We start from the raw sequence: 25,551 nt of genomic DNA, 5'->3' as shown, positions 1-25,551 counted from the left end.
CCTGGATATCTTCCTGGAGCAGAACAATATTGTATCATACAATTATTAGGTTCTGTAGAAGGACGTAGATCTGTGGATTTATTATGATGGAATATAGGCTGAACTGGATGGACAAATGTCTTTTTTCGGCCTTACCAACTATGTTACTATATGTCGTAATAATACATCCTTGTGCCCTGGGACTATCTGACTAGGGACGTATTATTGTATGGTGATCGCCCGCGTACATGGGCTAGGCGTAGGCGATCACCACCGGGTGTCAGCTGATTCTAACAGATGGACACCAGCACTAAGTGCCAGGAGCGGTCACACACTGCTCCTGGCACTTTAACCCCCTAAATGATGCAATAGAAAGCGATCGCAGCATTCCGTGGGTCGGCAGAGGGCTGCCTTTGGATCGGAGACCCCTTGGCGTGACGCAAGATCCCAATCGTTGCCATGGCAACCCGATATCGTCATGACGACATCTGGGTCACCAGAGCTAGGAAAGTTGCTGATCATGCGCAGTGAATCATCAGCAACTTTCCCTGTCAATGCAGAGCTGACATTCTACAGCATGGGGATGCTGATGATTCCCCATGCTGTACAAGCGATCAGACTGCAAAAAATGATGGTCCCATAGCGGGACAAAAAAAAAAAAAAAGTTAATTATTTAAGTTAATATTAAAAAATATCCAAAATAAGTAGAAAGATATTGTATCTGTAAATACATTTTTGTATGAAAAAAACAATAAAAGTACACATTTAATATCACTTCGTCCCCAATGACCTGACCCGACCTATAAAACTGTTCCACTAGTTGACCCCTTTTTCTCTCAAAAAAAAAAAAAAAAAAAAAAGGAAAAAAACCAATGCTTTATCATCATACTGCCGAACAATAAGTGGAATAAAACACGATAAAAAGTACGGATATAAATAAAAATGGTTCTGCTGAAAACATCATCTGTCTTGCAAAAAACAAGCCGCCAAACAGCTCAGCGGAAGAATTAAAAAAAAAATAAATAAATTATAGCGCTCAGAATAAAGCGATGCAAAAACAATTATTTTTCTATAAAATAGTTTTTATTGTGGAAGAGCACAAGAACATAAAAAATATTAATGAGGTATCGCTGTAATTGCACTGATGCCCTTATCAATTTAACACACACAGAACGGCATAACTCCCCCCAAGTTGGTTGGTCCAAATAAACGCAAACTGGATGGAACAGCATGCCGCTGCAAGATGCTGTGGTAGCAATGCTGGTTCAGTATGCCTTCAATTTTGAATAAATCCCCAACAGTGTCACCAGCAAAGCACCCCCACACCATCACAACTGCTCCATGCTTCACAGTGGGAAACAGACATGTGGAGTCCATCCGTTCTCCTTTTCTGCATCGCACAAAGACACGGTGGTTGGAACCAAAGATCTCAAGTTTGGACTCATCAGACCAAAGCACAGATTTCCACTGGTTTAATGTCCATTCCATGTGTTCTTTAGCCCAAACAAGTCTCTTCTTCTTGTTGCCTGTCCTTAGCAGTGGTTTCCTAGCAGCTATTTTACCATGAAGGCCTGTTGCACAAAGTCTCCTCTTAACAGTTGTTGAAGAGATGTGTCTGCTGCTAGAACTCTGTGTGGCATTGACCTGGTCTCTAATCAGAGCTGCTGTTAACCTGCGATTTCTGAGGCTGGTGACTCGGATAAACTTATCCTCAGAAGCAGAGGTGACTCTTGGTCTTCCTTTCCTGGGGCGGTCCTCATGTGAGCCAGTTTCTTTGTAGCGCTTGATGGTTTTTGCCACTGCACTTGGGGACACTTTCAAAGTTTTCCCAATTTTTCGGACTGACTGACCTTCATTTGTTAAAGTAATGATGGCCTCTCGTTTTTCTTTACTTAGCTGCTTTTTTCTTGCTATAATACAAATTCTAACAGTCTATTCAGTAGGACTATCAGCTGTGTATCCATCAGACTTCTGCACAACACAACTGATGGTCCCAACCCCATTTATAAGGCAAAAAATTCCAATTATTAAACCTGGCAGGGCACACCTGTGAAGTGAAAGCCATTCCTGGTGACTACCTCTTGAAGCTCATCAAGAGAATGCCAAGAGTGTGCAAGGCAGTCATCAAAGCAAAAGTTGGCTACTTTAAAGAACCTAGAATATAAGACAATTTCAGTTTTTTTCACTTTTTTGTTAAGTATATAATTCCACAAGTGTTAATTCATAGTTTTGATGCCTTCAGTGTGAATGTTCAATTTTCATAGTCATGAAAATATAGAAAAATCTTTAAATGAGGTGTGTCCAAACTTTTGGTCAGTACTGTATGTCCATGAATATTGGAACAGCTCATAGATAAGGAGTGTGAATGTTTTATTGTCCTCTGATTGGGGTCTGGTTCTATGTTATGATGCCCCCACACGGTCTGAGGAGCAAATTCCTTAACTGATGTAAAAGACATAAATCCATGCGATACATTCATTCCTGTACTGAGTGTGTCAAAGGTCATCGTCCGCTTATATTCCCAGACTCTTCTGTCTCTCTGAGATTTGAAGTTACCGTTTAATACAAGTAATTTCATGTCCATAATGCTATAATAATGCTGTATCAGAAGCCAATCGACCGCCCAACATACCTTAAATGGGACAGTTTCCATCAAAAACACAAACTATTATCTACAGTCAAGCCATCAGATACAATCTTATATGTTCCAACCCTATGGATAGAGATGAACACCTTGGTCACCTCAGAAAGACCTTTTTGAATCAGGGCTACCATCCAAGAACAATTAAAAACCAAATTACAAGAGCAACTGGAATATCAAGGAAATCACCTGCTACATTACAAAGCTAAAGAAAATAGTCGGGTGCCTCTAGTAGTCACCTACAATCCAAATCCGGAGGTGCTAAGGGGAGCTGCACGGAAATTACAACCTTTACTACAAAAAGATGCCCGCTTACAATCCATTTTTCCAGACCCCCCACTAATGTGTTTTAGGCAGCCCCCAAATCTAAGTATCATTGTCAGAAACCCTGTCCTCTCAAACAGCTGCAGGAACCCTTCCTTGCAACCAGAAAAAAAAATGTAAAACCTGTCCATTTATAACGACCACGGACAAGACAAAGATCCCCAATTCACTTCAGGACTGCAAAATCCCAGGAACTTTCAGCTGCATCACAGCTAATGTGGTGTACCTAATTAGTTGTACTAAATGTCCAACTGGGGGTCTGTATGCAAGGGAGACAGGGCAGAAACTGAGAACAAGGATGAACTCTCAGCCATACAATAAGAGAAAAAAGAATGGATCTACCTGTGGCAATACATTTTTGTCTCCCTGATCATAGCATTATGGACATGAAATTACTTGTATTAAAAGGTAGCTTCAAATCTCAGACAGAAGAGTCTGGGAATATAAGCTGATGATGACCTTTGACACACTCAGTGCAGGAATGAATGTCTCGCATGGATTTATGTCTTTTTACATCAATTAAGGGATTTGCTCCTCAGACCATGTGGGGGCATCATAACATAGAACCAGACCCCTATCAGAGGACAATAAAACATTCACATTCCTTATCTATGAACTGTCCCAATATTTATGGACATAACTGTTTATCACTAACATAATGGTAATTCTGCTTCACGTCACCTGTCTTATCTATGGCATTTTTCAGTGCTGTGTAGTGCATAAATATGTGATTCTTCAGAATATCTATTAGTCTATGCCTGATGAATGGACCGGAGTAGTCTCGAAAGCTTGCAATTTGTTACCATTTTTTCAGTTAGTCATTAAAAAGGTATCAACCACTGGGGACTCAATTATAAATATTTTTCTATCCACTGGCTAACACGGTACCAAGTTATATATCTTTCCAGAATAACTCTGTTCATTATAGTGAATGGATCCCTTGGGGTTTCACTTGAATCACATCATTCAGATTTAGATGGAAACCTCAAAGTAAGTGGTCAGTGTAGAGCTCTGGATAAATGTGATCCCAAATGTTATGTAAAATGTTTCCAATAAAAGCTTCAACTCAATCCACAAACAAAAGCAAGTCCCCGCTCAGGTCCGTCATCTGTTAACGGAAATATAGGGGGCTTCCACGTTACTGGTAGCACAAAGGCTCTGGAAAAGCGAAATGGCTCCTCACCAGCCAAAAGAAATTCAGTAAATTCACCTATCCCAAACACAAATGCCCCCCGTCCCTTTGGAGCCCAGTAGTGTACCTAAACCACATATGGCATCCACATTTGGCATTTCTGAAGCGATGAGAGCCTGCCTAACTTATGAGTGCATGCCTGCAGAAGCACGGGCCGGGCATAATGTACTGGTGACTACAACATACTGGTCACTACAGTGTACTGGCCACTTCAACGACAGTTTGCAATTTCCACTCTGCAACATTCACTGCTGCTTTGTTTCTTGAAAACGCCCATGGAGTCAAAATTGTCACTACATCTGTAGATAAATTCCCCAAGGGGTATAGTTTCCAAAATGGGGTTACTTGAGGGGGGATTGTGATCTACCAATTAGGGGCTCTGTATATGGAGACCGAAAACTGTTTTAGGAACATCTGCGCTCCAGGAGGCAAATAGCGCTCAGTTCCTCCAGAGTCTCTCCGTATGGCTAAGTAGTACTGTACAGCCACATATGGGATATTGCCACGCTCAGTAGAAATTGTGGGACAAATTTTGGTGCCATTTTTTAACCACTTGTGTGAAAATTAGTGATGAGAGAGAGTGTGCTTGTTAATAGAGTTTTCCGAGCATGCTCAGGTGTTCTCCGAGTATTTCGGGCGTGCTCGCAGATTATGTTTGTGTCACCGTAGCTATATAATTTGCGGCTGCTAGACACATGCAGGGATTGCCTGTATGTTAGGGAATCCCCACATGTATTCAGGTTTAGCAGCCGCAAATCATGCAGCTGGGGCGACACAAAAACAATCTACGAGGATGCCCAAAATACTCGGAGAACACCAGAGCATGCTCGGAAATCTCAAGTAACTAGCACACTTGCTCATCACCGGTGAAAATGTAAAATCTGGGGCTAAAACAAAATTTTGGTTGGTAAAAATGTAGTTATTTTGGTATAAAAGTCGGTGACACACCCGTAGTGTTCATGTGATCACTGCACCCCTAGAGGAATTCATTGAGAGGTGTAGTTTATAAAATGGGGTCATTTATGTGGGGTTCTGCTGTTCTGGCACCTCATGGACTTTCCCAGTGGGTCATGGCACCTGCAAACGATAACAGTAAAATCTGGCACTCCTTCCCTTCTGAGCTTTGCACTGTGCTTGAAAACTATTTACTGATTACATGTAGGGTATTGACGCACTCAGGAAAAATGGACCTCAGTTTGTTGGGAAAAAAATTCCTATTAGCCCTTAGAAAAATTAAAAGCTTTGGGCTAAAAACATTTTAGTGGTAAAAATTAATTCAATGGGGAGTGTAGTTTGTAAAATGAGTTCATATATGGGGGGTTTCTGCTGTTCTGGTACCTCAGGGGCTCTGCCAATGTGACATGGCACCCTCAAACCATTCCAGCAAAATCTGAACTTCATTCTGAGCTTTGCACTGTGCCTCAATAATAGTATTCCCCCACACATGGGGTATCAGCGTACTCAGGAGAAGTTGCACAACAAACTGTGGTGCAATTTCTCATGTTACCATTATGAAAATGCAGAATTTGGTGCCAAAGTAACATTTTTGTTGGGAAAATGTGTTTTTTTTTTTAATTTTCACAGCTCAACATTATAAACTTTTGTGAAGCACCTGAGGGTTCAATGTGCTCAAAACACATATAAATCAGTTCCCTGAGGGGTCTAGTTTCCAAAATGGTGTCACTTAGAGGATTTTCACTGTTTAGGCACATCAGAAGCTCTCCAAACATGACATGGCGTCCGCCAATTGCTGCAGCAAATTTTACATCCAAAAGTCAAATGGTTTTCCTTCCTTTCCAAGATCTGTCGTGCACCCAAAATGAGGTTTTCACCCTCATATGGGGTATCGGCATGCTCAGGAGAAGTTACATAACAAATTTTGGGGTCCATTATTTCATGTTACCCTTGTCAAAAAAATAAGAAAAAATGGATATTAAGTAATTTTTTGTGGAAAAAAAAACTTCAATTTTTTTCCCACATTACAAAAATTCCTTCCTGAATGTGTGGTTTTGAGCACCTTGTGTTTTTTCCCCCACATTACAAAAATTCCATCCGGAATGTGGTTTTGAGCACTTTGAGGGGTGCAGCTTTTAGAATGGTGTCACTTTTGGGTATCTTCTATCATATGTGATGTGGTCCCTCAAAAAATGATTTTGTAAATTGCTGGTCAACTTTTAACCCTTATAAAATCCTAACAAAAGAAACATTTTGTTCCAAAATTGTGCTGATGTAAAGTAGACATGTGGGAAATGTTACTATTTTGTGTGACATATCTCTGATTTAAGGGCATGAAAATTGAAAGTTGAAAATTGCAAAATTTTCGCCAAATTTCCTTTTTTTCCCACAAATAAATGCAAGTCATGTCAAAGAGATTTTACCACTATCATGAAGTCTAAGAATCACCGGGATTTGTTGAAGCTTTCTAGAATTATAACTACATAAAGGGACCGTGGTCAGAATTGTAAAAATTGGCCTGGTCATTAACGTGCAAACCACCTTCGGGGTAAAGGGGTTAAATTGGTATTCCCATCTTATAAATATATTAGAAATGTACGTCATTGTCCATAAATGTCTGAAATGGGAACACCCATTTATCATCGGCTCTACAGTCAGTGAAAGAAAAATCTTGTAAAATCTTTTCAATTCCTTTTCAGTCTAGGTTCACAAGAGTTTTCTGCTTTATGTTGGCTCTACAACTGAATATTTTTATCATACTGTATTCAATGATATAATTGTATTTAACAGAACTGTTGTGAGGAATGATAGAAATAAATGGGGGGTTTCTTTCCTGAAATGAAACAGTATGTGACAAACATAATAGGGGCTCTGAGGGGACAGATCTGCCAGCTGATCCTTACATATTAGGACACTGCATTCAAATTTCCCTCATAGGAAAAAAGACGTGCAAACCTGAGCTTATAGGAACCCCCCTTCACTTCTGAATGGGTTCAGACTTAATAGTGCCCTGCCCAGTTAAAACCTCCCGTGTTTCCTCTGGCTCCATATAATAGGAACAGCTGGGGTATCCATTATACCGTTCTAAAGTTTAGGGTCACTTAGAAACTTCCTTATTTTTTAAAGAAAAGTACAGCTATTTCCAATGAAGCTAAAATTAAATGATTCAGAAATACATTCTATACATTGTTAATGTGGTAAATTAATATTCTAGCTGCAAACGTCTGGTTTGTAATGCAATATGTTCATAGGTGTATAGAGGCCCATTTCCAACAAAACCATCACTCCAGTGTTCTTATGGTACTTTGTGTTTGTTAACTGTGTAAGAAGGCTAATGGATGGTTAGAATACCCTTGTAAAAGTATGATAGCACAGGTGAAAACAGTTTGGCTGATTAGAGAACCTATAAACCTGACCTTCCCATGAGCTAGTTAAGAAGCTAGAGCATTACATTTGTTTGTTCCATTAAACGGTCAAAATGGCCAGAAAAAAAACTTTCATGTGAAACTTGACAGTCTATTCTTGTTCTTAGAAATGAAGGCTATTCTATGTGAGAAATTGCCAAGAAACTAAAGATTTCCTACAACGGTGTGTACTACTCCCTTCAGAGGAGAGCACAAACAGGCTCTAACCAGAGTAGAAAAAAAAGAAGTTGGAGGCCCCGCTGCACGACAAGACAAGTACATTAGAGTCTGTAGTTTATGAAATAGACGCCTCACAGGTCGTCAACTGGCAGCTTCATTAAAGGGTACCTGTCACCCCCCCCCCCCTCCTGGAGTTTTTAATTAAAAGCCACCTTGTGCAGCACTAATGCTGCATTCTGTGAAGGTGGCTCTTTTTTGGGGTCCCTTCCAACGCTGCAATATCACTTTTTATAATTTGCCCGCCATACCTTTATTCTGTCCGGGGGGCACGTCTTTTCCCACCGGACACAAACACCTCCCAGCCATCACTCAGCCCCTCCGTGTGCCGCCTCCTCTGCATTAACGTCCCCGGCGCCTGCGCTGTAAGTTTCCATCATGTCATGTGAGCCGAAGGGCAGCGCAAACTGCACATGCCCAGAAAAGGAGCTTACAGCGCAGGCACCGGGGATGTTAATGAAGGCAAATGAGGCAGCGCACGGAGGGGCTGAGTGATGGCTGGGAGGTGTTTGTGAGGCAGCGCACGGAGGGGCTGAGTGATGGCTGGGAGGTGTTTGTGTCCGGGGGGAAAAGACGTGCCTCCCGGACAAACTAAAGGTATGGCGGGCAAATTATAAAAAGTAATATTGCAGTGTTGGAAGGGACCCTAAAAAGAAAAAAAAAAAAAAAAGCCACCTTCACAGAATGCAGCATTAGTGCTGCACAAGGTGGCTCTTAATTAAAATCACCGGGGGGGGGGGGGGGTGACAGGTTCCCTTTAAATAGTACACACAAAACGCCAGTGTCAACGTCTACAGTGAAGAGGCGACTCCGGGATAATGGCCTTCAGGGCAGAGTGTCAAAGCAAAAGCCATATCGGAGACTGGCTAATAAAAGGAAAAGATTAATATGGGCAAAAGAACACAGACATTGGACAGAGGAAGATTGGAAAAAAGTATTATGGACAGATGAATCCAAGTTTGAGGTGTTTGAGACGCAAAGCAACTGAAAAGATGCTGGAAGAGTGCCTGACTCCATTTGTCAAGCATGGTGGAGGTAATGTGATGGTCTGGGGTTGCTTCGGTGGTAAAGTGGAAGATTTGTACAAGGTAAAAGGGATTTTGAATAAGGAAGGCTAAATAAATAAATATATATACATATATACACACACACTAGATGGTGGCCCAATTCTAACGCATCGGGTATGTCTACATAGTATATTGCCCAGCCCACGTAGTATATTGCCCAGCCCACGTAGTATATTGCCCAGCCCACGTAGTATATTGCCCAGCCCACGTAGTATATTGCACAGTGACGTAGTATACAGCACAGAGCCACGTAGTATATTGCACAGCGACGTAGTATACAGCACAGAGCCACGTAGTATATTGGCCAGTCACGTAGTATATTGCACAGCGAATTAGTATACAGCACAGAGCCACGTAGTATATTGGCCAGTCACATAGTATATTGCCCTGCTACGTAGTGTATTGCCCAGCCAGGTTTGTCACAGGTTAAAAAATAAAAAAAAACATATACTCACCTTTCCGAGAGCCCGTAGTCCACGGCAGCTTCCGGTCCCAGGGTTGGTATGAGAGCAGGACCTGTGATGACATCGCGGTCACATGACCGTGACGTCATGGCAGGTCTTTCTAGCACAGGCCCTGTGATGACGTCGCGGTCACATGACCGTGACGTCATGGCAAGGTCCTTCTCCCATACCATCTTTGCCACCGGAACCTGCAACGGAAGATGGCGGCCGGCGCGAGCGACTACGGAGGGTAAGTATAGCAGGTTCTTTTTTATATTTTATTATTTTTAACATTACATTTTTTACTATTGATGCCGCTTAGGCAGCGTCAATAGTAAAAAGTTGGGGACACACAGGGTTAATAGCAGCGGTAACAGAGTGCGTTACCCACGGCATAACGCGGTCCATAACCGCCGGCATTAACCCTGTGTTAGCGGTGACCAGAGGGGAGAATGCGGGCGACAGGCATTGACTGCGGGGAGTAAGGAGCGGTCATTTTCTTCCGGACTGTGCCAGTCACTGAGTGGTCGCGGCAGCCATGATAGGCAGCTGGCGAGACCAATCAGCGAATGAATAACCGTGACAGAAAGACAGACAGAAGGACAGATGAAAGTGACCCTTAGACAATTTATATATATTTAGAATAATATATATATATATATATATATATATATATATATATATATATATATATATATATATATATATATATATATATATATATATATATATATATATACACACACACACACACACACACACACACACGGTACAGACCTAAAGTTTGGACACCTCATTTAACCCCTTCAAGACCCAGCCTATTTTGACCTTAAAGACCTTGCCGTTTTTTGCAATTCTGACCAGTGTCCCTTTATGAGGTAATAACTCAGGAACGCTTCAACGGATCCTAGCGGTTCTGAGATTGTTTTTTCGTGACATATTGGGCTTCATGTTAGTGGTAAATTTAGGTCAATAAATTCTGCATTTATTTGTGATAAACACGGAAATTTGGCGAAAATTTTGAAAATTTCGCAATTTTCACATTTTGAATTTTTATTCTGTTAAACCAGAGAGATATGTGACACAAAATAGTTAATAAATAACATTTCCCACATGTTTACTTTACATCAGCACAATTTTGGAAACAAAATTTTTTTTTGTTAGGAAGTTATAAGGGTTAAAATTTGACCAGCGATTTGTCATTTTTACAACGAAATTTACAAAACCATTTTTTTTAGGGACCACCTCACATTTGAAGTCAGTTTGAGGGGTCTATATGGCTGAAAATACCCAAAAGTGACACCATTCTAAAAACTGCACCCCTCAAGGTACTCAAAACCACATTCAAGAAGTTTATTAACCCTTCAGGTGCTTCACAGCAGCAGAAGCAACATGGAAGGAAAAAATGAACATTTAACTTTTTAGTCACAAAAATTATCTTTTAGCAACAATTTTTTTATTTTCCCAATGGTAAAAGGAGAAACTGAACCACGAAAGTTGTTGTCCAATTTGTCCTGAGTACGCTGATACCTCATATGTGGGGGTAAACCACTGTTTGGGCGCACGGCAGGGCTTGGAAGGGAAGGAGCGCCATTTGACTTTTTGAATCAAAAATTGGCTCCACTCTTTAGCGGACACCATGTCACGTTTGGAGAGCCCCCGTGTGCCTAAAAATTGGAGCTCCCCCACAAGTGACCCCATTTTGGAAACTAGACGCCCCAAGGAACTTATCTAGATGCATAGTGAGCACTTTGAACCCCCAGGTGCTTCACAAATTGATCCGTAAAAATGAAAAAGTACTTTTTTTTCACAAAAAAATTCTTTTAGCCTCAATTTTTTCATTTTCACATGGGCAACAGGATAAAATGGATCCTAAAATGTGTTGGGCAATTTCTCCTGAGTACACCAATACCTCACATGTGGGGGTAAACCACTGTTTGGGCACATGGTAAGGCTCGGAAGGGAAGGAGCGCCATTTGACTTTTTGAATGAAAAATTATTTCCATCGTTAGCGGACACCATGTCGCGTTTGGATAGCTCCTGTGTGCCTAAACATTGGCGCTCCCCCACAAGTGACCCCATTTTGGAAACTAGACCCCCCAGGGAACTTATTTAGATGCCTAGTGAGCACTTTAAACCCTCAGGTGCTTCACAAATTGATCTGTAAAAATGAAAAAGTACTTTTTTTTCACAAAAAAATTATTTTCGCCTCAATTTTTTCATTTTCACATGGGCAGTAGGATAAAATGGATCATAAAATTTGTTGGGCAATTTCTCCCGAGTACGCCGATACCTCATATGTGGGGGTAAACCACTGTTTGGGCACACGGCAGGGCTCGGAAGGGAAGGCGCGCCATTTGACTTTTTGAATGGAAAATTAGCTCCAATTGTTAGCGGACACCATGTCGCGTTTGGAGAGCCCCCTGTGTGCCTAAACATTGGAGCTCCCCCACAAGTGACCCCATTTTGGAAACTAGACCCCCCAAGGAACTTATCTAGATGCATATTGAGCACTTTAAACCCCCAGGTGCTTCACAGAAGTTTATAACGCAGAGCCATGAAAATAAAAAATAATTTTTCTTTCCTCAAAAATGATTTTTTAGCCTGGAATTTCCTATTTTGCCAAGGATAATGGGAGAAATTGGACCCCAAATATTGTTGTCCAGTTTGTCCTGAGTACGCTGATACCCCATATGTGGGGGTAAACCACTGTTTGGGCGCACGGCAGGGCTCGGAAGGGATGGCACGCCATTTGGCTTTTTAAATGGAAAATTAGCTCCAATCATTAGCGGACACCATGTCACGTTTGGAGAGCCCCTGTGTGCTTAAACATTGGAGATCCCCCAGAAATGACACCATTTTGGAAACTAGACCCCCAAAGGAACTAATCTAGATGTGTGGTGAGGACTTTGAACCCCCAAGTGCTTCACAGAAGTTTATAACGCAGAGCCATGAAAATAAAAAAAAAAATTATTTTCTCAAAAATGATCTTTTAGCCTGCAATTTTTTATTTTCCCAAGGGTAACAGGAGAAATTTGACCCCAAAAGTTGTTGTCCAGTTTCTCCTGAGTACGCTGATACCCCATATGTGGGGGTAAATCACTGTTTGGGCACATGCCGGGGCTCGGAAGTGAAGTAGTGACGTTTTGAAATGCAGACTTTGATGGAATGCTCTGTGGGCGTCACGTTGCGTTTGCAGAGCCCCTGATGTGGCTTAACAGTAGAAACCCCCCACAAGTGACCCCATTTTGGAAACTAGACCCCCAAAGGAACTTATCTAGATGTGTGGTGAGCACTTTGAACCCCCAAGTGCTTCATAGAAGTTTATAATGCAGAGCCGTGAAAATAATAAATACGTTTTCTTTCCTCAAAAATAATTATTTAGCCCAGAATTTTTTAATTTTCCCAAGGGTAACAGGAGAAATTTGACCCCAATATTTGTTGTCCAGTTTCTCCTGAGTACGGTGATACCCCATATGTGGGGGTAAACTACTGTTTGGGCACATGCCGGGGCTTGGAATTGAAGTAGTGACGTTTTGAAATGCAGACTTTGATGGAATGCTCTGCGGGCGTCACGTTGCGTTTGCAGAGCCCCTGATGTGCCTAAACAGTAGAAACCCCCCACAAGTGACCCCATTTTGGAAACTAGACCCTGAAAGGAACTTATCTAGATGTGTGGTGAGCACTTTGAACCCCCAAGTGCTTCATAGAAGTTTATAATGCAGAGCCGTGAAAATAATAAATACGTTTTCTTTCCTCAAAAATAATTATTTAGCCCAGAATTTTTTATTTTCCCAAGGGTTACAGGAGAAATTGGACCCCAAAAGTTGTTGTGCAGTTTCTCCTGAGTACGCTGATACCCCATATGTGGGGGTAAACCACTGTTTGGGCACACGTCGGGGCTCAGAAGGGAAGTAGTGACTTTTGAAATGCAGACTTTGATGGAATGGTCTGCGGGTGTCACGTTGCGTTTGCAGAGCCCCTGGTGTGCCTAAACAGTAGAGACCCCCCACAAGTGACCCCATTTTAGAAACTAGACCCCCCAAGGAACTTATCTAGATATGTGGTGAGCACTTTGAACCCCCAAGTGCTTCACAGACGTTTACAACGCAGAGCCGTGAAAATAAAAAATCATTTTTCTTTCCTCAAAAATTATGTTTTAGCAAGCATTTTTTTAGATTCACAAGGGTAACAGGAGAAATTGGACCCCAGTAATTGTTGCGCAGTTTGTCCTGAGTATGCTGGTACCCCATATGTGGGGGTAAACCACTGTTTGGGCACACGTCAGGGCTCGGAAGTGAGGGAGCACCATTTGACTTTTTGAATACGAGATTGGCTGGAATCAATGGTGGCGCCATGTTGCGTTTGGAGACCCCTGATGTGCCTAAACAGTGGTAACCCCTCAATTCTAACTCCAACACTAACCCCAACACACCCCTAACCCTAATCCCAACTGTAGCCATAATCCTAATCACAACCCTAACCCCAACACACCCCTAACCACAACACTAACCCCAACACACCCCTAACCCTAATCACAACCCTAATTCCAACCCTAACCCTAAGGCTATGTGCCCACGTTGCGGATTCGTGTGAGATATTTCCGCACCATTTTTGAAAAATCTGCGGGTAAAAGGCACTGCGTTTTACCTGCGGATTTTCCGCGGATTTCCAGTGTTTTTTGTGCGGATTTCACCTGCGGATTCCTATTGAGGAACAGGTGTAAAACGCTGCGGAATCCGCACAAAGAATTGACATGCTGCGGAAAATACAACGCAGCGTTCCCGCGCGGTATTTTCCGCACCATGGGCACAGCGGATTTGATTTTTCATATGTTTACATGGTACTGTAAACCTGATGGAACACTGCTGCGAATCCGCAGCCAAATCCGCACCGTGTGCACATAGCCTAATTCTAAAGGTATGTGCACACGCTGCGGAAAACGCTGCGGATCCGCAGCAGTTTCCCATGAGTTTACAGTTCAATGTAAACCTATGGGAAACAAAAATCGCTGTACACATGCTGCGGAAAAACTGCACGGAAACGCAGCGGTTTACATTCCGCAGCATGTCACTTCTTTGTGCGGATTCCGCAGCGGTTTTACAACTGCTCCAATAGAAAATCGCAATTGTAAAACCGCAGTGAAATGCACAGAAAAAAAGCGGTAAATCCGCCATAAATCCGCAGCGGTTTATCCGCAGCGGAAAAATCCGCAGAGGACCAGAATACGTGTGCACATTCCTAACCCTAACCCTAGCCCTAACCCTAGCCCTAACCCTACCCCTAACCTTAACCCTACCCCTAACCCTACCCCTAACCCTAACCCTAACCCTACCCCTAACCCTACCCCTAACCCTAACCCTACCCCTACCCCTAGCCCTAACCTTAACCCTACCCCTAACCCTAACCCTATTCTAACATTAGTGGAAAAAAAAAAAATTCTTTATTTTTTTATTGTCCCTACCTATGGGGGTGACAGAGGGGGGGGGTCATTTATTATTTTTTTTATTTTGATCACTGAGATAGATTATATCTCAGTGATCAAAATGCACTTTGGAACGAATCTGCCGGCCGGCAGATTCGGCGGGCGCACTGCGCATGCGCCCGCCATTTTGGAAGATGGCGGCGCCCGGGAGAAGACGGACGGGACCACGGCTGGATCGGTAAGTATGATAGGGTGGGGGGGGACCACGGGGGGGGGGGATCGGAGCACGGGGGGGGGAATCGGAGCGCGGGAGGGGTGGAACGGAGCGCGGGGGGCGTGGAACGGAGCACGGGGGGCTGGAATGGAGCACGGGGGGTGGAACGGAGCACGGGGGGGGGTGGATCGGAGTGCAGGGGGGGTGATTGGAGCACGGGGGGGTGATTGGAGCACGGGGGGAGCGGACACGAGCACGGGGGGGAGCGGAGCACTGGACGGAGGGGAGCCGGAGCAGTGTACCGGCCAGATCGGGGGGGTGGGGGGGCGATCGGAGGGGTGGGGTGGGGGCACACTAGTATTTCCAGCCATGGCCGATGATATTTCAGCATCGGCCATGGCTGGATTGTAATATTTCACCCGTTATAATGGGTGAAATATTACAAATCGCTCTGATTGGCAGTTTCACTTTCAACAGCCAATCAGAGCGATCGTAGCCACGAGGGGGTGAAGCCACCCCCCCTGGGCTAAACTACCACTCCCCCTGTCCCTGCAGATCGGGTGAAATGGGAGTTAACCCTTTCACCCGATCTGCAGGGACGCGATCTTTCCATGACGCCGCATAGGCGTCATGGGTCGGAATGGCACCGACTTTCATGACGCCTACGTGGCGTCATGGGTCGGGAAGGGGTTAAAGATTTTTCTGTATTTTCATGACTATGAAAACTAAATTCAACACTATGAACACATGTGGAGTTAAATACTTATAAAAGTGTGAAACTAAAAAAAAATGTCTTATATTCTAGGTTCTTCAAAGTAGCCACCTTTGCTTTGATGACTGTTTTGCACACTCTTGGCATGCTCTTGATGAGATTCAAGAGGTAGTCACCAGGAATGGCTTTCACTTCACATGTGTGCCCTGTCAGGTTTAATAATTGGAATTTTTTGCCTTATAAATGGGGTTGGGACCATCAGTTGTGTTGTGCAGAAGTCTGGTGGATACACAGCTGATAGTCCTACTGAATAGACTGTTAGAATTTGTATTATGGCAAGAAAAAAGCAGCTAAGTCAAGAAAAACGAGTGTCCATCATTGCTTTAAGAAATGAAGGTCAGTCAGTCTGAAAAATTGGGAAAACTTTGAAAGTGTCCCCAAGTGCAGGTGCAAAAACTATCAAGCGCTACAAAGAAACTGGCTCACATGAGGACCGCCCCAGGAAAGGAAGACCAAGAGTCACCTCTGCTTCTGAGGATAAGTTTATCCGAGTCACCAGCCTCAGAAATCACAGGATAACAGCAGCTCAGATTAGAGACCGGGTCAATGCCACACAGAGTTCTAGCAGCAGACACATCTCTTCAACAACTGTTAAGAGGAGACTTTGTGCAGCAGGCCTTCATGGTAAAATAGCTGCTAGGAAACCACTGCTAAGGAAGGCAATAAGAAGAAGAGACTTGTTTGGGCTAAAGAACACAAGGAATGGACATTAGACCAGTGGAAATCTGTGCTTTGGTCTGATGAGTCCAAATTTGAGATGTTTGGTTCCAAACACTGTCTTTGTGCGACGCAGAAAAGGTGAATGGATGGACTCTACATGCCTGGTTCCCATCATGAAGCATGGAGGAGGAGGTGTGATGGTGTGGGGGTGCTTTGCTGGTGATACTGTTGGAAATGTATTCAAAATTGAAGGCATACTGAACCAGCATGGCTACCACAGCATCTTGCAGCAGCACGCTATTCCATCCGGTTTGCGTTTAGTTGGACCATCATTTATTTTTCAACAGGACAATGACCCCAAAACACACCTCCAGGCTGTGTAAGGGCTATTTGACCAAGAAGGAGACTGATGGAGTGCTACGCCAGGTGACCTGGCCTCCACACTCACCAGACCTGAACCCAATCGAGATGGTTTGTGGTGAGCTGGACCGCAGAGTGAAGGCAAAAGCGCCAAAAAGTGCAAAGCATCTCTGGGAACTCCTTCAAGATTGTTGGAAGACCATTCCCGGAGACTACCTCTTGAAGCTCATCAAGAGAATGCCAAGAGTGTGCAAAGCAATCAAAGCAAAAGGTGGCTACTTTGAAGAACCTAGAATATAAGACATATTTTCAGTTGTTTCACACTTTTTTGTTACCGTATATAATCGAGTATAAGCGAACCCGAGTATAAGCCGACCCCCTAATTTTGCCATAAAAAAACTGGGAAAACTTAATGACTCGAGTATAAGCCTAGGGTGGGAAATGCAGCAGCTACTGGTAAATTTCAAAAATAAAAATAGATACCAATAAAAGTAAAATTAATTGAAACATCAGTAGGTTAAGTGTTTTTGAATATCCATATTGAATCAGGAGCCCCATATAATGCTCCATGCAGTTCATTACGGCCCCATAGATGCTTCATATAACAATGTGCCATATATAATTCTCCATACAGTTCATTATGGCCCCATAGACGCTCCATATAACAATGTGCCACATATAATGCTCCATGCATTTCATTATGGCCCCATAAGATGCTCCATATACAAATATTCCCCATATAATGCTCCATGCAGTTCATTATGGCCATATAGATGCTCCATATAACAATGTGCCACATATCATGCTCCATCATTATCGCCCCAGAGATTCTCCATACAACAATTTGCCACATATAATGCCCCATGCGGTTCATTATGGCCCCATAGATGCTCCATATAACAATGTGCTACATGGAATGCTCCATACAGTTCATTATGGCCCCATAGATGCTCCATATAACAATGTGCCACATATAATGCCCCATGCAGTTTATTATGGCCCCATAGATGCTCCATATAACAATGTGCCACATGGAATGCTCCATACAGTTCATTATGGCCCCATAGATGCTCCATATAACAATGTGCCACATGTAATGCCCCATGCAGTTCATTATGGCCCCACAGATGCTCCATATAACAATGTGCCACATATAATGCTGCTGCTGCTCCAATTAAAAAAAAAAAAAATTACACACTCACCTCTCGTTGCTTGCTGCCCCTCAGCGTCCCGTCTCTCTGCACTGACTGTTCAGGCAGAGGGCGGTGCGCACAGTAATACGTCATCGCGCCCTCTGACCTGAACAGTCACTGCAGAGGATGCGCGGATGACTGAGCGGCACCGACGCTGGAACGAGGAAATGTGAATATGAAATACTCACCTGCTCCCGGCGCGGTCCCTGCTTCTCCCAGACAGATTGTCTCCGGGCGCGGCAGCTTCTTCCTCTGTCAGCGGTCACTGGTACCACTCATTACAGGAATTAATATGCGGCTCCACCGCTATGGGAGTGGAGTCCATATTCATTACTTTAATGAGCGGTACCACGTGACCGCTGAACAGAGGAAAAAGGTGTCAGAGACCATGGACATGCAGGGACCGCGTCAGGAGCAGGTGAGTATATGACAGTCGTTGCTCCCCCTAACCCGCCGACCATGACTCGAGTATAAGCCGAGTGGGGCACTTTCAGCCCATTTTTTGGAGCTGAAAATCTCGGCTTATACTCGAGTATATACGGTAAGTATATAATTCCACATGTGTTAATTCATAGTTTTGATGCCTTCAGTGTGAATGTACAATTTTCATAGTCATCAAAATACAGGAAAATTTTAAATGAGGCGTGTCCAAACTTTTGGTCTGGTGTGTGTGTGCGTGCGTGTACACTGTTCCAAATAATTATGCAAATTGGATTTAAGTGTCAAAGATTTAATTGTTTTGTTTTTCAAATAAACTCATGGATGGTATTGTGTCTCAGGGCTCAATGGATCACTGAAATCAATCTTGAACACATGTGATAATTAGTTTTCCAGGTAATTCTAATTAAAGGAAAACTACTTAAAAATTATGTTCCACATTATTAAGCAGGCCACAGGTTTCAAGTAATATGGGAACTAAAAAGGATCCCTCTGCTGCTGAAAAGCATTAAATAGTGCAATGCCTTGGACAAGGTATGAAAACATTAGATATTCCACGAAAGCTTAAGAGTGGTCATCATACTGTGAAGAGATTTGTGACTGAAAAAGAGCACAGAGAGTTCATGCAGATAAAGGCATAATGAGGAAGGTTTCTGCCAGACAAATTAATGGGATTAAGAGAGCAGCTGCCAAAATACCATTACAAAGAAGCAAACAGTTATTTGAAGCTGCTGGTGCCTCTGGAGTCCCTCGAACCTCAAGGTGTAGGATCCTTCAAAGGCTTGCTGGGGTGCATAAACCTAATATTCAGCCACCCTTAAACAGTGTTCAGAAGCAGAAATGTTTAAAGTGGGCCCAGACATACATGAACACTAATTTCAAAATAGTCTTGTTTACTGATGAGTGTCAAGCAATCCTGGATGGTCCAGATGGATGGCGTAGTGGATGGTTGGTGGATTGCCACCATGTCCCAACAAGGCTGCGACGTCAGCAAGGAGGTGGAGGAGTCACATTTTGGGCCAGAATCACGGGGAAACAGCTGGTAGGACGCTTTAAAGGGACTCTTGTCACCTGAATTTGGAGGGAACAATTTTCAGCCATAGGGGCGGGGTTTTCGGGTGTTTGATTCACCCTTTCCTTACCCGCTGGCTGCATGCTTGCTGCAATATTGGATTGAAGTTCATTCTCTGTCCTCCATAGGCTTGTACTATGGAGGACAGAGAATGAACTTCAATCCAATATTGCAGCAAGCATGCAGCCAGCGGGTAAGGAAAGGGTGAATCAAACACCCAAAAACCCCGCCCCTATGGCTGAAAATTGTTCCCTCCAAATTCAGGTGACAAGAGTCTCTTTAAGGTTCCTGAAGGTGTGAAAATGACCTATGCAAAGTATTTAGAGTTTCTGACTGAACTTTCTTCCATGGTCTAAAAAGCAGAAACGTGCCTTCAGGAGCAAAATCATCTTCATGCATGACAATGCACCATCTTATGCTGCAAAGAATACCTCTGAGTCATTGGCTGCTATGGGCATAAAAGGAGATAAATTCATGGCGTGGCCACCATCTTTCCCTGACCTCAACCGTACAGAGAACCTTTGGAGTATCATCAAGCAAAAGATCTATGAGGGTTGGAGGCCGTTCACATCAAAACAGCGGCTCTGGGAGGCTATTCTGACTTCATGCAAAGAAATACAAGCATTTTTTTAAACTGCTCTACAGTTGCAGAGATATGGGTTTGTTTGGTTTTTTGTTTGTTTTTTTTGAGGGGGGGGGGTGTTTATTTAGTGCAAATCTTCATTGTCTTCACCAATGGGGTGCGGCTAACAATTTTTTGGGGTCCGTCTTTTGAAAGACTTAAAAATTTTCACCAACTAAAAAGGCTCATATCTCCAGAACCGTGTGGCAGAAAAAACAAAAAAAATTAATAAAACAGGGAAGCAATGAGAAAGTTAAGAGCAAAAACTGGCCATTTTTGACCTGGCGACAGGTCCTCAAAGGTATTTCTGTATATTTTTTTTTCAGCTTCATTGTCTCCTGCTGCTTGATCCAGTGCCAAAGTTAGTAGCCCTGGTTGCCGGGATGGGAGCCGTGTAAAATGCCTCCTACATGTCGACATCACTGGCTCTTCGAATTACTAAGTGCAAAGTTACGCGAATGTCAATGCCACAACAATTATGTCGGACCGGACCTTCAAATCAAACACGATGGGAATGCCAGAAGGTGGTTTGCAGGGCTATCATCCAAAGACTACTGACGTGACCAATGGACCAGGGTGCTGCAAACCAATTTAATCTATACTACTCCTTTTTAAAGCACTTTGCAATGTTAGCCATCTAATATAATCAGAGCATACCTTTAAAAAGGTATTCCTGTCAGGGGGTCTTTCAGGTACTAGCATAGCAGGGGACAATATGCTGGGTTGTAGGCTGCCATGCAAACTGTTTCTGCTGTATGAGTGGCTTGTAGGCGATAGTGGTCACTGGGGATCACCTCATAGCTCAAGATACAAGTAGAAAGTATGCACTTTGTGTTAGAGCGAATCTGTCAGTAGGATCAACCCTCCTAAGCATGCAGGTCATAGGAAGCTGAATAAATGATACCTTGATATCTGCGATCTGATGTTTTATGCCAGAGAAATCCACATTTCTCTTTCATGTATATGAGCTGTTCAGAGCTATGGGGTGAACACTGATCTGCATGAGAATCTGGCTCTGGAAACTTTTTTTTTTTTTTTAAAGGGGGGGTTTTACCAGTGTGAGACCTGTAACTAACACAGAACAGTAGAACTGAACTTTGTCTTCTTGCAAACATTTTTTGCAGCTCTTGAGCTCTGCTGAACTGTAAGGGTATGTGCAGACAATCCGAAAGGGTTCGCTGCGTCCAAAGCGCTGCAGTCTATTGAACGCTGGTGAAACCGCATGTGTTTATTGGACGCGGTGAATCCGCATGGTTCACTGCATTCTATGGGTGAAATTTCTCTTCTGCAGATTAGTGTCTTCCAATGGCGTGGTGTGAGGAAACGCCAACACAAACTCCCTACTATATTATATATTTTTTAAATATATTGAGAGATCTATATTTACTTGCCATAGGTACCGCTTGTTTTAACATATCAACAGGGAGAGTGAGGATTACATTTTTGAAGGGCAAGTAATGTATAAGCACTTTACTACAAATGATAACCAGTATTCTGACTTCGACCGATGCCATTACTCCACACATATCCCCTCCTCACCAGTATCACTTACCATTAGAGAAAGAAGAGGATACAGTCCTCATTTTGGCCATATATACTATTGTAATACAGAAGGGATGTATTAGAGTTTCTTGTGGCATCTCCCCTTTGAACAAGTAACAAGCAGAATGTCTAAATGTACTGTGTTTTTAATATTAAATAAAAATTGGATATTTTATCTGAATACATCCCTTCATTTCCCTGGGTTTACTTATACTAGGGTCCTAGATTCCATATATCTAATGAATCTTTGCAAACTCCCACTCCAGAAATCATGTAGTACTGAATAATACAGTAAGGCTGGGTTCACATTCGCATTCATAAGTTCTTTCTTCCATTTCCATTATAGAAATGGAATTCATGTCCAATACGGCTTCATGCATAGCAGACGCAGAGGCGGTCCATAGAGGCAGTTTTCTGAGCAGTAACAAAAAGCACATCTCCCAGAATGTTGTTCCTATCTAAAAGAGTGTATCATAAAGGAACCCAGACACGCTGCTACCAGTTGCATTTGTAACTGATCCCATTTTGGACAAGAATTCTAGTTTATCATTTGTTCCTAGAACGAGACCGACAAATGAAATTCCCTAAAGCCAATGTGAACCCAGCCTAATAAAACCCTCAGGTCATCTAATAAGAACGGGTTAAAAAAAAAATGATAACTGTCATGTAGAGCAGTGTTGAACAGCCTGGCATCTTTGTAAGAATGTTTTTATTCCACTCCATAAAGTGGAAAGAATGAAGGAAGGTTAGGCCCAATATCAACAGTGTGTTCCTGTGCGCTGTTATGTCACAGGAGGATTCCCTGTTCTCAGACAGCTGGAATGCAGGAGGATTCTGGCAGCGAGCAGTCCGCACAGTCAGCTGCAGATGTTATTTTACCACCAGTCACATTTACAGGGGCTATAAGAAGGTATACAGAATTCACATTGGAGTCTGTGGAAGGTGAAATTAGCACCAGAGCATGTGAAGCCCTGATGAGCCAGCAGAACCTGGAATCTATTCTGAAGGCAGAGCTATCCTACCTCAAAGATGATGAAGTGGACAAACTAGGAATAGTTCTAGAAAGGCTCAAGATGGATGATGACAGCTTTATTTTCTTCGTCAGAGTAACACCAAGACTTGGCTGCCTATGGAGTTATAGCACACATACTCAAGCACTGCTCCAACCAAGCCAGTTCATGGCGGGGCCTCAGTGATCAGACACTGATCACTCATCCTGCAGATTAGTAAGAACCCAGTCTTTGGATTTTAAGGTGATCTATCGTCAGAAAACATTCAGAGAAGGGCAGGGAAAGGTGCTGGCTGTGTCAATTAACATGGAGCACAGTAGTATTGGGCTGCTCTATGTACAACTGTTAGGCCAGTCATACATATTAGATGGATGTTCGTGCAACGCAGGGATCATTACTGGTGATGGTGAACCAGAAGTGGCTCAGTGGTTAGCACTACAGTGCTGAGGTCACTTACCACCAAGGAGTTTGTATGTTCTCCCCGTGTTTGTGTGAGTTTCCTCCGGGTTCTCCAGTTTCCTCCTACACTCCAAAGACAAACTGACAGGGAATATAGACTGTGAGCCCCATTGGGGACAGCGATAATGAATGTAAAGCGCTGCGGAATAGCGCCATACAAGGGAGAAAAATACGGTATATAACACTGTCCAGTGTATGGGCACAAAACCATCAGTGAGCAGGATTCTGCCCTCCATTGCATTTATACTGCTGGGACCCGAAACTACAATGTTATTACTGATGAAATTAGGTTTTACTCACATGCCAACATTTTTTTTTCCACTGAAATTATACTCCGATGCTATTCACATGTCAGCTGTTTTTGCTTCTGGCTTAATAAAGAAAAATAAAAGACACCCCAAGACGTCTTGTCTTATTCTGCTCTGCTTTGTGCACAGCCATTCAGGCAAACGGGTTAGTGACAGATGCTGCACCAATGGCGCCCATGTGTGTCTTTTTCATGGCTGCCAGTAGAGTCAGTCCAATTTGTTTCGCATGTCCCATTCCATAGGCCACGGCAGTAATCTGTGGTAACTGGACAGGAGCCGGAGCACCACCTCTTACCGAATGGCACCAGAGGCTCTTCACTTCATTAGTTGGCCAGCACCAATTACGGTTGGGCAATCTCTAGAGCCGCCACTGATGCCGTCCGGTAAATGGTGGTGCTCCGGTCCAGCGGTTACAGATTACTGACCTGGCTGATGGAATGGGACTGGTTGCTAGGGGAAACCACCAGCTTCTCTTCCACTAGGCTAGGTTCACATTGCGTTTAGGTGAGCCGTTTTACGGATGCCTTACTTAGCGGCATTAACGCTATGTAATGGATCCATTAACGCGCCCATAGACTTCCATTATCGTAACGCATGTCAAAATCAGTGTTACTTTGGGACGCACCCTTGAACGCAGTCCAATTCGTTTTCGGGTACATTAGGTCTAACGCACAGATAACAGACGCGGTCGCTGTGCTCTATTGCTCACGCATGCCAACGCAACGGTACCATGTGTTAGTGTACGTTCACATTAGCGTTCCGCTAATGTGCGTCGCTGTTGCGTCGGCGACGCAGCGGCGACGCGCCCCTATGTTTAACATAGGGGACGCGTGCATTTTTTTGGTCGCGTTTTTCGACACGTGCGTCGTTTCCGACGCTAGCGTCGGACGCAAGAAAATGCAACAAGTTGCATTTTTCGTGCGTCCGATTTTCGTCAAAAAACGACGCACGCGTCGCAAAACGCAGCGTTTTTGCGCGCGTTTTTTGTGCGTCGTGTCGCCGACGCACCGGCGCGCAACGCTAATGTGAACGTAGCCTTAGCGCGATTGTAGTAAAAAAGAGATTTTGTGCATCATCCGTTAAACGGATGGCACTAATGCGATGTGAACCTAGCCTTATTAGGAGGAGACGGTGACACTCAGTCACTCCTTGCTGCCTTCCCCGGCCACAGCCGGTCTCAGTGATCGGGCAGCCAGCGCTGAAGGGGTTAGCCGGCTCGCGCACATGTGGCCTCCTTACCTCAGGACAGCTTCTCCTGCCCATGGCCTCCCGCAGCCGCTGCAGGCGCTCCCGCAGGGTGACCCGCTGGTGGAAGGAGAAGGCCGGGTGCAGGGCCGCCATGGTGAGCAGCAGCTCGTCCTCCTCCCAGCCCCCCGGCTCGGGCTCCATGGCCGGCAGGAGCAGGCGGTACAGGCGGCCGGCCACGTCTCGGTTCTCCGAGCTGAGCAGCGCCAGGCAGACGATGAGGCGGGAGCGGGAGACGGGATCCCCGAGGTCGCCCAGGAGCGGCCCGGCCGGGCTGTTGGCTCTGCTCTCGTAGTCCCGCAGGTAGTGGCAGTCCTTGCGGGCCAGGTCCTCCAGGCAGGAGCCCACGAAGCGCAGCTCCAGCGGGTTACACAGGTCCAGCAGCCCGCAGGCGAACTCCAGCCTGTGCGCCGGGCCCAGCGTCCGCACGAACCACTCGTACACCGCCTCACGCCGGAGGGCGCCCTGCCCGGGGACCCCAGTGCTGGCGGGGCAGTCCCGGAGGGGACAGGGGCGAGAACACATCCCGAGCCGCGCTCCCTCGTCCTCCTCCGCCACCCGGTGCCTGCTCTTCCTCTGCGGCAGCTTCATCCTCAGCATTCTCAGCACAGATGCTGACACAGGGCCGGTGCCATGGCCGCCCCACCGGGCGCTGTACCAGAGCGGGCGCTGGGCGTGTGAGGGCGGAGCAGGAGCCACTTCCAGAACGCTCGTTCTCTTTCCCCGGGTTCCACAGTCTGAGCTGTGACGTGCTCCTTCCTGCACGCTGATTGGCTGCCCGCGGGATCCCCCGCTGCCCCGCCTCCTTTTTCGGCGGCGTGATACGGAACGTCACGTAGTGTATTGCGATAATGAGGGCTGACATCGCGACAGCTCGTGTGCCGCCAGGTCTGTCACAGACAAGTCATGCTGGACTAGCGGTAATGGCGACGGGATTTCCCGCGCTCCGCACAGACTGCTGAGGATAGGGAGAAGTGTGCGACAAGTGA

At 44.5% G+C, this 25,551-nt stretch overlaps 1 protein-coding gene across 4 annotated transcripts in view; it reads right to left on the bottom strand.

The window, feature by feature from the left end:
- ZCCHC2 (zinc finger CCHC-type containing 2) overlaps positions 1 to 25,284 on the bottom strand; it is an 85,363-nt gene extending 60,079 nt beyond the window's left edge. For all 4 annotated transcript variants that reach the window (XM_069730635.1, XM_069730636.1, XM_069730637.1 and 1 more), the window contains exon 1: positions 24,557 to 25,284. In XM_069730635.1, coding sequence (XP_069586736.1) covers positions 24,557 to 25,162 — 606 coding nt within the window. In that variant the 5' untranslated portion in view covers positions 25,163 to 25,284. The remainder of the gene's footprint in view (positions 1 to 24,556) is intronic.
- Positions 25,285 to 25,551: the final 267 nt, after the last annotated feature.

Source organism: Ranitomeya imitator, chromosome 6 (genome assembly GCF_032444005.1).
Source record: "Ranitomeya imitator isolate aRanImi1 chromosome 6, aRanImi1.pri, whole genome shotgun sequence".
NCBI classification, from domain to species: Eukaryota; Metazoa; Chordata; class Amphibia; order Anura; family Dendrobatidae; genus Ranitomeya; species Ranitomeya imitator.
Note: the sequence above shows the minus strand (reverse complement) of the source record. Positions and strands in the feature narration are given on the sequence as shown.